This window comes from Oncorhynchus tshawytscha, linkage group LG03 (genome assembly GCF_018296145.1).
Source record: "Oncorhynchus tshawytscha isolate Ot180627B linkage group LG03, Otsh_v2.0, whole genome shotgun sequence".
NCBI lineage: Eukaryota > Metazoa > Chordata > Actinopteri > Salmoniformes > Salmonidae > Oncorhynchus > Oncorhynchus tshawytscha.
Window position 1 is genome coordinate 25,215,309 of NC_056431.1, and position 11,931 is coordinate 25,227,239.

At 39.9% G+C, this 11,931-nt stretch overlaps 1 protein-coding gene across 1 annotated transcript; it reads right to left on the reverse strand.

Annotated features, from left to right (window-relative positions):
* Positions 1 to 806: 806 nt before the first annotated feature.
* On the reverse strand, positions 807 to 6,163 carry smpdl3b (sphingomyelin phosphodiesterase acid like 3B). Its single transcript, XM_024415025.2, has 9 exons — positions 5,971 to 6,163; positions 5,319 to 5,484; positions 4,934 to 5,147; positions 4,615 to 4,712; positions 4,351 to 4,494; positions 3,701 to 3,870; positions 3,260 to 3,440; positions 2,860 to 2,993; positions 807 to 1,707 (listed from the first exon to the last, which is right to left on the reverse strand). Exons 2-9 carry the CDS (start codon positions 5,458 to 5,460, stop codon positions 1,345 to 1,347), a joined length of 1,446 nt encoding a protein of 481 aa, XP_024270793.1. The 5' UTR covers positions 5,461 to 5,484; positions 5,971 to 6,163; the 3' UTR covers positions 807 to 1,344.
* Between the last annotated feature and the right edge of the window lie 5,768 nt (positions 6,164 to 11,931).

The window sequence follows — 11,931 nt, forward strand, 5'->3', positions numbered from 1 at the left end:
AGTGGCTTCGGGGGCACTGCAGCCGGGAGGAGGGAATTATAATTATTATATTCAGCCCAAGGGCACAATGACCACTTTGGCTGCAAAAGGCATGGATTTTTTTTAGAGGGTGTTATGGCGACACAAGGGGGATGCCGCCGAGAAACTTGAGGCATGGTGAGTGAATGAGAGCTTGAAGAAGTGTGTGCAGCCTGCACAAGAAACAAATCATGCCTTTCATGTAACTTTTTTTCAAATCATCATTAGTCGCATCATGCAGCCTTTAGAATGTATTAATCTAAACATATAGCCCAAGGTTTGTAACAACTAAAGTTGCATAAATAATTTAGAGTTACGCATATAAGAGGACATGTTTATTAACCGCTCGACAGAATAGCTGCATGTGCGGACTTCCTTGAAAATATTTGAGAAAATATCCTTTCTATTTTATTCAGCCATGTTCAATTGTATTCTTCATACTAGAAAATAATAAAACATAATGCCACGAAATTCTAAGAAAATCTTGTCTGCTAAATGAACTACAGCCATATTAGTGCCAAACAGAAGGACAAAATAGACTACATTTTCTTCATATCATGCTTCTTTAGACGAATAAATAGTGGATTTATTGTGATGGTGTAGGCTATATATATATATTTAATTGACTTGTGTAGATGTTCCAAAGGTCTGCATCAGTGGCTTGTAGGCTATGCCTGGAAGCCAGGAGATAAACCCATTTATGTTAATTAATGGTCAGTTACCGTGAGACGGCAGTTATTTGCTTGACTATCACCGGCTGACAATTTCATGACCGCCACAGCCCTAGGTCCAACTCGATCTTCAAAAAATTATTAAGTGATTTATTAAAATAGGGACTATATAGAAAGAAATTCAAATGAAACCATTGATCATTCTTGCTACAGTCTACCACAAAGGATGGGCCTCTCTAGAGTATCAAAAAGATTTTCAGGTGGCAGAAATTACACCGATTAACATGAGTTAAAATAAGTCACAAAAAGAGTTTTGAAATCAAAGGTCTTCCTATTAAACCATTTTCTTCTAAATTTTCACAGCATAACGTACTTTAACAAGCATGGTACATGGCTGAAATTGAGATGCACAGACTGGAAAATGCCACATGCAGTCAATCTGTGAATTCTGATTGCTATATTCAAAAAGAGGCATTCTTGACAGATCTGATGTTAGAAAAGGATACATTAATCTATCTGATTAAATCATTCAAGGTAAATGTCCTTAATCGCAACATTTGGGAGAAGGACTCCATAGATTGGAGCAGCCGTTCAGTCCTTTCATTGTAGGCAGCCAGTAGTAATGGGTCCATATTTTTGGTGCACATTGAGATCATTAACAGCTTGCCCAGACAATACTGATCACCACAGAGAGAACTGACAACATGGCAACACCAGTCGATGATGCCCTCTCTTTCTCCAGACAATGCTCGTACCTCTCAAAGTCTACCTCTCTAGCAGCACACACGTGGTCAACTCGGCAGTCACTGTTGCATTCTGTCAGGTCGTAGTTGACTGAGTTGAACTCGTAGTACTTCTGCAGGTAGCAGCGGTCGCTGGCCATGCGTTCTACGGCCTGGTGCATGGAGGCCGGGGAGGCATCAGGCACACGAAAGCTCTCAGTGAAGCGGTACTCTTTCTCCCAGCGTGCCTGGGCCACGTTGGCATGGGTCAGGTTCAGGTAGTAGGTCACCATGTCCTGTGGGTTGAGAGACAGATTGGAGTCACTAATACCTTTTTCACACTACTGAGTCTAGTTTATTGAAGTCAAGTCCGAATTGATTTAAAGTGCGTCTTACATGGGTCACTCACAACACACATTACATCATTAAAAATAGCAATAGGGAACAGCATTGAAGTAAGGGGAACAATGTGGAAAAGAGAGAAGCCATGGCACCATAGTAGCAGCCTAAGCACAGAGCTGCTGTAAATGTGTAGTCATTTTAATCAGCTGTTTTGGCTAACATTGTGTGTTTATTGCTTATATCTGATGGTTTTTACCCACACATTTTGCAGATGGACTGGCAGGTCAACTCTTTTTGGCTTGGCCAGCTACATTTTAGTCATTCAATTTTAGTAGACACTTTTATCCAGAGCAACTTAACGGTGCTCAAGTGCACATGGACGGATTCCTCACCTCTGGGTTTCAAACCAGGGTTCTTTCGTTACTGGCCTAACGCTCTAACCGATAGGCTGCCTGCCACCCCCTGCTAGCTGGCAATTTTTTTTTACTTGAATGATGCATCTGGACACTACCAGCTTTTTTGTTGCACCTGGCTGCTTTTGAAAACATCAATTGAGTAGTCACCTTAATCTTGAGAGGAATAGGAGATGCAGTGGGGGAATGCAGTCAGTGCTGTGACCGACGGCTCGTTGTGGGTGCCACACATTGTGAAGGAGAACTCCAGTGGCTACATGTCCTCTACAAGACAATCACCAGACTCCATCTCCATCAGCCATCTCCCTGACAAATGTCATCTGATCAAGCCATGAACTGACCTTCTCCATTTTGTTTTTGCTTTTGAAGCGCCTTGACATTTATTTTAATTTTATGAAAAGCGCTGTAGAAGTTTAAGAAATTATTATTATTAAAGCAGAAAATACTCCACAAAGCTGGTAGCAGCAGGGTAGCACATCCAGCACAGTTGTCAACCACATGTGCTGCTAGAGAGGTAGACAGGAAAGAGCAATGTGAAAAGAAACTATCTGAGCCAGCACAGTATGGTTTGGTTCAGCCCTATAGTGTTAATCAGGCAATAATGGAGGAGGCAGAGTGGTAAGATTTTGTTTCTGAGCAACCATTAAATTGACAGATTTGTGGGGCTTTTAAGAAGAGTCCAACGGCTCTTACTTTGACTAGAAGAGTTTGGGTGTCATATTCAAAGACGCGGATCCCAGGGTTGTTGGCTCCGTCTATTACCCCGGGTAAGGTGGTCTTCCAGGGAGTGACACCAGGGGTAAGGAACATGGTACTGATGGGGGAACCTGGGGAAAGACAGTTGGTGAGATACTATAGATTAGAGGAACAAGTACTATAAATTGGCAGCACACATACATTTTTCTCTGCATCCAATGTTTGAACAATCATGTTCAAATGTTGAATTAGCCTGGTCCCAGATATGTTTGTGCTCTTGCCAACTCTATTGCAATGTTGGCAAAAGAGCAGAAACAGATGGCTCTGCCTAATGATGAATGTCTTGAGATGGTGGAACAAAGTTTGTAGTATGTGCATCTGTTAAATGACACTGCACCTTCCGAGCTGTAGAACATGCGGAAGCTGTCAGTGTGATGATGGCCGAAGAACTGTCCGATAATTAGAGAGTGATGCTTCTGGATCAGTTCTAGGTAACGTTTGTTGAAGTTGGGTCGAAACCAAGGCTTATTCCGCTTCTTCTCAAAGAACCCTGGTGGAACGTGGCCAATGATGTAAACCTAAGAGAGAAATTGGTGTGGGATTGCGATTAAATCATAAAAGGATATCCTCAAAGTCTGTATGCAACATCTGCTTTTACAAGTCTCAGACAGGGCTACCTCTTCATGAGAGCTTGATTCCAAATCACCTCCACTAAATACGAAGAAAACAGGAGTATGTTATCTCTATATGTCTAACAGATGCTTGGCTTTTACTGGCAGAGTTACTAGGCACTTATCTTCTCTTGCTATTTCTTGCAACATAGAGAGCGTGGTAAGACCTTTTCTTTGTTGTTGGCAGCTTCTGTAAGAACTTGGTCTGCCCAGTTGAACTGGCCGGCTGGATCGGCAATGTTTTCTGTGACCTTATTCTGGTCATAGTATAGGTTAGTGTTGAGGACTACAACCCTGTAACCTGGTCGGTTCAGCAGGTTCTCTGTATAGTATCCACCTATAAAGAATAAAAGGGAAAGACAATACAACTGTTTGGACTGGAGTTGACTAATTCCATTCCAGACTCCATGAACTGGTTTTCCAGACACAGATTAACACTAGCCCTGAACTAAAACGTTGTTTTAATTAATTATTTCAATTGAGCATGCTTTTGAGTCCTGAAGGCTTAATCTGTGCCCCGGAAACTGGCCCCAAGTGGTATACCCCTACCCATATGCACATACTGTATTACCTCAACTACCTCGTACATTGACTCAGTACTGATATAGTCCTTGTATATATATTATTTTTATTTTATTACTATTTCCTTTTTTTATTTAGCAAATATGTGTCTTACCTTTCAACTCTAAACTGTTGGGAATGGCTCATAAGTAAGCATTTCACTGTAAAATCTACACTTGTTGTATTCAGGGCATGTGACCAATATATATTTTTTACTTTACATGACAAGGCCTAGGCAGGATCTGTTGTAGCTTACCTGTGCGGAAGGTTGTTTGAGACTCTGGTTCCAACCAGCCCTGCCACAGCTGTGCTGTCTGTTCATAGATGTTGTTCTGGACTGGGGGTAGCTGGCTCTTCGGATGGTAGTCATGATTCCCCAGCGCTGAGTACACTTTAGTACCTGAAAGGTAACATCAGTTGATCATATGGCTTTCACAAATATATCCAAAAGGAAAACAAAATATATTTCAGTTTGGCCCAGAGTGACTTCCCCCTCAAAAGCAATGGAGGTTAGACAAACTTGGAAAAACAAGCTTTATGATGTGGGTGAGGTTGCTGATAATGGAGAGAACCTCCTCTTCTCCCAGATCCTCATTTGGGACATGCGGCGTGTCATCTCTGTGGGGCAAATGTCAGGTTGTTGTAAGGGGCCTCTTTTAGATAAAGTCAATCACATGTGTAGTTTTATATACAGTACATGGGAGCAATCCTCAATGTTCTTCATTGGAACATTTGATTTTAAGAAGGTAAATGGACAAGTAGTTACATTTACACACACACACACACACACACACACACACACACAAGGGCTACATAAAATAAATGTTAGTTTGTTGTACCCTGTCCAGACGATGAAATCCGGATCTGGCAGAATGTATTTCATTGCATACACTGTGGAGTTAATAAGGTCCCATGGTGCATCGCAGAGGTAGTCTCCAAATTGTCCCGCACTGGGCACAGGACGTTTTCCACTAGAAGCACACACAAGCTCAGGATTTTCGGTGTGTTTATAGGTTGGGTCCCAGTGAATATCCGTGATGTGCCAAAAGTTTCCTGGAAAAATAAGTGCTGATGACACGCAGATAGCCATTCGATAAGGCTGTAGTCGATCTATCTAACAACTAACAACACATCGCTGCATTGTTTTCTATTGTTGATCAGGCTATATTAAATACATTATTTACATGGTTGAATGTATATTGTTAGGCCATTTTATGCACTCACCTGACAGCCCCAGAACTTTCCCGCAAGTGAAAAGAAGACAGGACAGGAGGATTGTCCGCATCGCAGCCATAGTGACTGTCATGGGGAAGGTAGACTCACTGGACAGACGTTGCACGCCGTAATCTATGAAGTCATGACTCATGTCCCTAGTTGAATAGCCTAGTCTCTAAAATGAAAGATAAGAAACAGCTGTGTTTAAGGGCTGGGCTGGTTTAAGTTATACTTATTCATCTCTATATTCTATTATGCCTACTAATAGACTGCATATATGGTTCAAAATATTTGTCAAAATAGGCTATACACTTACATTTATTGTGACCTGTAGCAAATACAATTTGTAACACTAATCAACAACCAAATGTAATGTTTTCTTTTGCAATTTGGTTCCAATAAAATGGAGAGTGTGATGACCCAGCAGTAGAACATGTCCTCTGCAACAGGGACACACCCTTTTCACGCCAATTCGATAAAAAGTGACTTTCGTAGTAGGTTAGGACAGCGTCCGGTTTTGTCATTTGACCGGCAAGGGAGAAGGAAGGCAGAGAGATCTCTTGTTAGAAATTGAAAAGTGTTGCGGTAGCTTTGGATGAAAAATAACATCAAGACAAAGCAACTGCATTATAAGTGGGATGCACTGTTAAGCGCTACATACCGTGGGGTTCGTGCTGATTGTACACAGATTGTGACAGCCGGTTAAATGGCGTCCCTTGAGAAAGCAAGAACAAGATATGTCAGGAGAAGTGCAGTATTATCATAAGGAGATGTATGCTTGGAATACGGAGGGGGAAATAGAGGCAGAGGAGGTCTGAGAGAGGGAGGAAGGTGGTGAGCTTGAGTCTGTGAAAAATGGCTGAAAAAAGGGAGATGGTTTGCTAAAGAAGAATGGTAGAAAGTATAAGCAGAGTGCGCTGAAGACAGGAGGAGAAATGGAAGTGATTGAGGGTGACGTATCGGAGGTGGTAGGTATGACTGACTGACACTAGGGGTGAAGTTTTTGGAAAAAGGGGACCCTTGGTGTAACGGTTCTCTTGTGGTGAAGGAGAGTCGGACCAAAATGCAGCGTGTAGTTTGCGATCCATGTTTAATCAAACAAACGTAACACGAATACACACAAAACACTACAAAACAATAAACGTAACGAAAACCGAAACAGCCTATACTTGTGTCAACTAACACAGCGACAGGAACAAAGACACTAAGGACAATCACCCACGACAAACTCAAAGAATATGGCTGCCTAAATATGGTTCCCAATCAGAGACAACGATAAGCACCTGCCTCTGATTGAGAACCACTCCAGACAGCCATAGACTTTGCTAGATAACCCCACTAGCTACAATCCCAATACATACACACCAAAACCCCAAGACAAAACACACCACAATACAAAAACCCCATGCCACACCCTGGCCTGACCCAATACATGAAGAAAAACACAAAATACTTAGACCAGGGCGTGACACTTGGCTTTTGGCTGATCCATTTGTGGTTTCGTAGTGGGTGAAAACAGAGATGGGTGCTGTGGAATTGGTGAAGGTAACCAGAAATGGTCTTGTGAGAATTGTGTTTCTGCTGGTCAGAGAGAGCAGGCGCTCCGTGTTAAACGAATGGGGACAAGAGATGTGAATTGTTTTGCTGTCAAGCAAAGGGCGTGGTTACTGGGGTAGCTGTAAATGTGATAGTTGACCAATGAAAGGGAAATATTCCCCTTCAATTTTGCTATCCCTAACCCTTTCCTAACCTTAAACTTGGTCTCCTAACCTGCTGCATAAGTTCTCCTATCCTGCTTAGGGTGACCACATTTAAAATAGGTTTGATCTTGCGGAAATCCTCCACACACCACAGCACAGACAATGAAAGCTCTTACAATATTCGATGATGACATTTCTCTGAAACAGGCTATAGGCTACATGTGCACCACCAAGTCAGAACAGTGTATTCTAAGTTATGAGGGGAAAAGGGACCAAATTATTAGGGTGAGGCACAGCTTACTACACAATGTACACTTAGTATTACTTTCTTAGCTACAGTATACATATCTCCCTGGCATATTACATCATTTATGTAGCAGCATAGAAGACATTTTTGGACTCACCTTGTTGTTCTGTGCCCACTTCAACAGGAAGGTGGCGTGGCGGTCCTTCGTTGGAAAATTCTGTCATCAAACTTTGTCATCAAAGTCTGGCATTCTCTGGATTTATGGTGCTTTCAAGAGGGGAGGGGGGAACAAGGTTGAATTATGATGTCAGTTATCTTCAGGTCGGAGCTCTAGAAAGATGCCTGAGTTCCCGACTTGGAATTCCGAGTTGGATGACCGTTCAGTTGTCTTGAACTCACTGAAGTCTGAGATTTCCCAGTTCCGAGTTTCCAGTGGTTTTGAACGCGGCAGAAGTCATGCTGGATTGACAGCATGGTAAATGTTGAATGTTTGTCCTTTTAAGCTTGGAAAAGAGTCCCTTAAACCCAACTTGGACCACACACCCACTCCACTGAATAGCAGGCTAGTGATTGCTTTGCAATGCTTGCAGTTAGCCACTGATTCCTTTCAAACCACTCAATGTTGAATTTGCGATTTCCAACTTGATGTGTAATTTTTATATCCAATGGCCGATGGCCGATTATATCCAATGGCCGTTTTATCTAAAATTTCTCTTCATATGACAAGGATTGGAAAGGATTTGCCAGTAGATTGTCTACTTCATGATGATGACTGCTAGCTTGCTAGCTAAGATTTTGAAAGTATGTTGACATCAGTCCAATCAAAGCTACGGTAGATATAACGCGATTTGACATAATTTTATCTTTGGCCTACGACCTTGAGCCTTCTCGGATGGGCACTTCTAATGTAACCCTATGGCAGCACTCAAGGGGCATGAATTTTCAAGCTCTCCCCTAGAGATTTCCAACCCCTACACTCCGTGTATTCAGCTGGCCGCCCCTCCACCACAGAAAGCACTGAGCTAGGCTGAAACACCTGCATTTTGGAGCTGCATTACTCAAGAAAGCAAAAAAGAGACAAATGTTTGTATGCAGCTTTATTAACTCAATGGTTATTATTTATATTTTACATTGTTTGCAAACTGATATGTGACATGAATTAATGCCAAAATAACATGCGAAACAGGCACAAAAAACCCAACATATATACTGTATATATATTTTTGTAGCTAAACAGGTGGGGCTCAAAACAGGTCGAGCTCTGTCCACCTGCCCTGAATGACGGGTCGCCTTTGTTTAATGCCCATGATTTTGGAATGAGATGTTTTACGAGCACGTGTCCACATACTCATTTTTATTTATTTATTTTTATTCAAAATACAGATCAACAATTTACATTCTTATATCATACGAAACAGAACGCAGGTATTAACGAGAAAATTCTGGAACAAAAAAAAACAAAAAAAGTATTGTGCAATTGTAATCACTCTGAAAAAATATTATTGTAATGATTTAGGAAAATGTTGTTCTTGTTATTGTTCACTAGGGTTAATGTTTTAATAAAAAAGTTAAATTCAATCAAAAAATGTCTAATTTTGGTATAGAATTTTGGAATTTTTGTTTTTGTATGAAGTATTTGGCATCAAGAATTTAAAAAATCACAATCATATCAGTGGTCTTGTTATTGCAATAGTAACATATATCTTTCATGTTAAAAACATAGGTAGTGTTCATAATGGTAAATAAGTATTTTGCAAGGTTTTCCCAAAATTCTGACACAAATTTACATTCAAAGAACAAGTGAGACAGATTCTCACCTTCTTTTTCAAAGAAAACGCAGATATCATCAATAGCCACACATTTGGATATCACAGAATTACATGGATATATCTTATGTAAAATTTTCCTAAACTTTGTTTGGTATACAATATTTGTAAGGCCTTAACCATGCATTTTTCCAGACAATGTCAGGAATAAGCATGTTCCAGAAAAATTTCCTCTCGGTGTAAGTTGGTTTTGTGAATGAAGAATTTGTCTGATATATTTATTACAACAAGTAAGCCCACGCCTTCGCTCAAGTAAGGCCACGCCTTCCAATCCCAGTTCTAGATCAACTGTGTGATCATTACCAAAGCTAAGATGAGTTTTCATTAGTGTAGTTAGACCACTGGGAACGGTTTTGATCACAGAAATAAACTCTCTGAAAGGTATTGGAAATTCTTTCAATGATAATGTTATAAATTGTTCATATGTGGGAACATTTCCCTTATTGTCGAAAACATCAAGAACAAAGTCAATATTCCTCTCATGCCAGCTGGGGTAGAACACTGACTTATTCCTTACAGTTATGTCTGAATTATTCCACAATGTGGGGGGAAAATTGTGCAGGAAACATTTTCCAGGCCATTAAAGCTTGTTAGTGTAACCTAGACAATTTAGCAGGTAATCTTTCAGGAATATAATTACATTTCAGTAAAAATTGAAGACATCCCAACTTATTAAACACATTATTTGGAATGAAATACCATATTGAATCAGTATTGATCAAACATCTTTCCAACCAGTTTATCTTGAAAGTTTATTTATGTCAACAAAATACAACACTTCTAGACCGCCTTCAGCTCTTTTGTTAGAAAGGACAGATGTTTTTAGTTTGTGAGATTTATTTTTCCAGATGAAGTCAAGAAAGGTCTTATTGATCTCTTTAAAGTAGCAGGATTTACACATAACGATAATGAGGGGTACACAAAACGAGACAGTCCCTCTGCCTTGGACAGAAGTACTCTCCCAAGTATAGAAAGATCTCTTTGTAGCCAATTATTGAATATATTTTTTGGTTTTCTTATTTTAGGAGAGAAATTAAAATGTTGTCTAAGTGTTTTTTTTGGCAGAAGTATTCCTAAATATTTAACACATTCTTCAGGAATCAATGAAATAAGGCCCTGTTTCATAGTGGAGACCATTTCCCTACTTTTAATGCAATATTGAAACATATTAAAAATCGGGTTTTCTAGTAACTCCCAAAAGTGTCTATAGAATTCAACTGCCAGGCCATCAGGGCCAGGTGATTTCCCATTTTTCATTGAATTCAGAGCCCCTCTAATTTCTTCAATTGACACTGGTGAATCGCAAACTGATTGGAAATCATCCTCAGTTACAGGGACATAATTCTGAATGTGGCAAATGTAGCTTTCACAACCATCTTCCTGAAATTGAGAGCTGTAAAAGGGTTTCATAAAAGGAATTGACAAATTATGATATTGTAATGGGATCTTTGCATTAAACATCGTTAATTTTGAGTGCAGTTATAGATTTTCTTTTGTAGTTTCTCTTTTCAAGTGCAAAAAAGTAACTAGTGTTTCTTTCCCCCATTTTGCTCTTGACTTTACAAAGGCATCTTTTGCCAGATCCGTGTTAATCTGTCTAATTCTAGTTGTAAAGATTTGAATACAGACTCCTCTTCTTCAGATAGATTATCTTTCTTTAGAAAACTGTCAAGCTTGCTCATCATCTCTTTTTCTTTAAGGTTCTTCAATTGCATCAGCTCTTTGACGTGTTTAATGGCTACCACTCTGACTTCGTTAGTCTGAATGCTAGGAGTTTGAGAAATCTTACAAAAAGGAAAGCTTTTTTAAAATATTGTTAACGCAGTAACGCAGATTTTTGTCCTTCTTCAGGAAACTCATTCGGGTGAAAGTGATTCGAATTTTTGGAAAGCACAATGGGGAGATATGGCCTGTTTCAGCCATGGATCAAATCATTCTGCTGGTGTTTTGACACTTATTGACAAGTTTAAAGGTGACGTTCTAGAATCCACATCTTCACAAAACGAGAGATGGGTCATAGTAACTGTTAAACTTGACAATGTTTTTTTCATAATTTGTAATGTATATGGACATAACTCTCATGCTCCTAATAAGACCCTTTTTACCCAATTTACCAGGAAAGTACAGGATTTAACCTCTTAAGCCTCCCCCCTACTTTTTCGAAAATTCTGTTAAAAATCGCGCAACATTTTGGCGTCCTGCTACTCATGCCAGGAATATAGTATATGCATATGATTAGTATGTGTGGATAGAAAACACTCAGACGTTTCTATACTCAGAGGCTTTTCTAATTATTTCAGGGGATTTTAATGAAACACCTGGTGCATCTGCTGATCGTTTTCCTCCTAGAACGAGTCAAAACCCTCAAAATAGCAATGTTATCACTACATCATGCAAGGATCTCTGTGTTAAGGATCTCTGTGTTGAGGATGCCTGGCGTTATTTCAATCCGGATGCAAAGGGTTATACCTGGACCAAGAAAACTATGTCACGTAAATCTAGAATAGATTTATTTATAATTTCCTCTTTTTTTGTTACAATTTGTTATAGATGTAGATCATCAGTTGGCTCCCTTTTCTGATCATCACTTGATTTCCCTGCATTTACAAGCTACTAAAAAATCAGAAGGTACTCGAGGATACTGGAAATTAAACAACACACTTCTTATAGATTACTACTCTCATTGAAAACATAAAATCGTTAGCTAAAGATATTTTTGCAAGAAAAGACTTGGGTCATGGAAGTAGATGGGTGTCCACATACCCGTGTAGTGTATCTCTGGGTATGCTAGTGCGTCTAGCAATCTCGCATGTTCATTAGAGTAGCAACCAAATCTCGTCAGAGAATCT

Bases quoted from the DNA above. Each gene is read 5' to 3' on its own strand.
- smpdl3b (XM_024415025.2), bottom strand. From the start codon at position 5,460: ATGAGTCATGACTTCATAGATTACGGCGTGCAACGTCTGTCCAGTGAG. The intron at 3,871-4,350 runs GTAAGCTACAAC...TATTCTTTATAG, and splicing joins TCAAACAACCTTCCGCACAG to GTGGATACTATACAGAGAAC. The intron at 2,994-3,259 runs GTGCAGTGTCAT...GTCTTTCCCCAG, and splicing joins CATGTTCTACAGCTCGGAAG to GTTCCCCCATCAGTACCATG.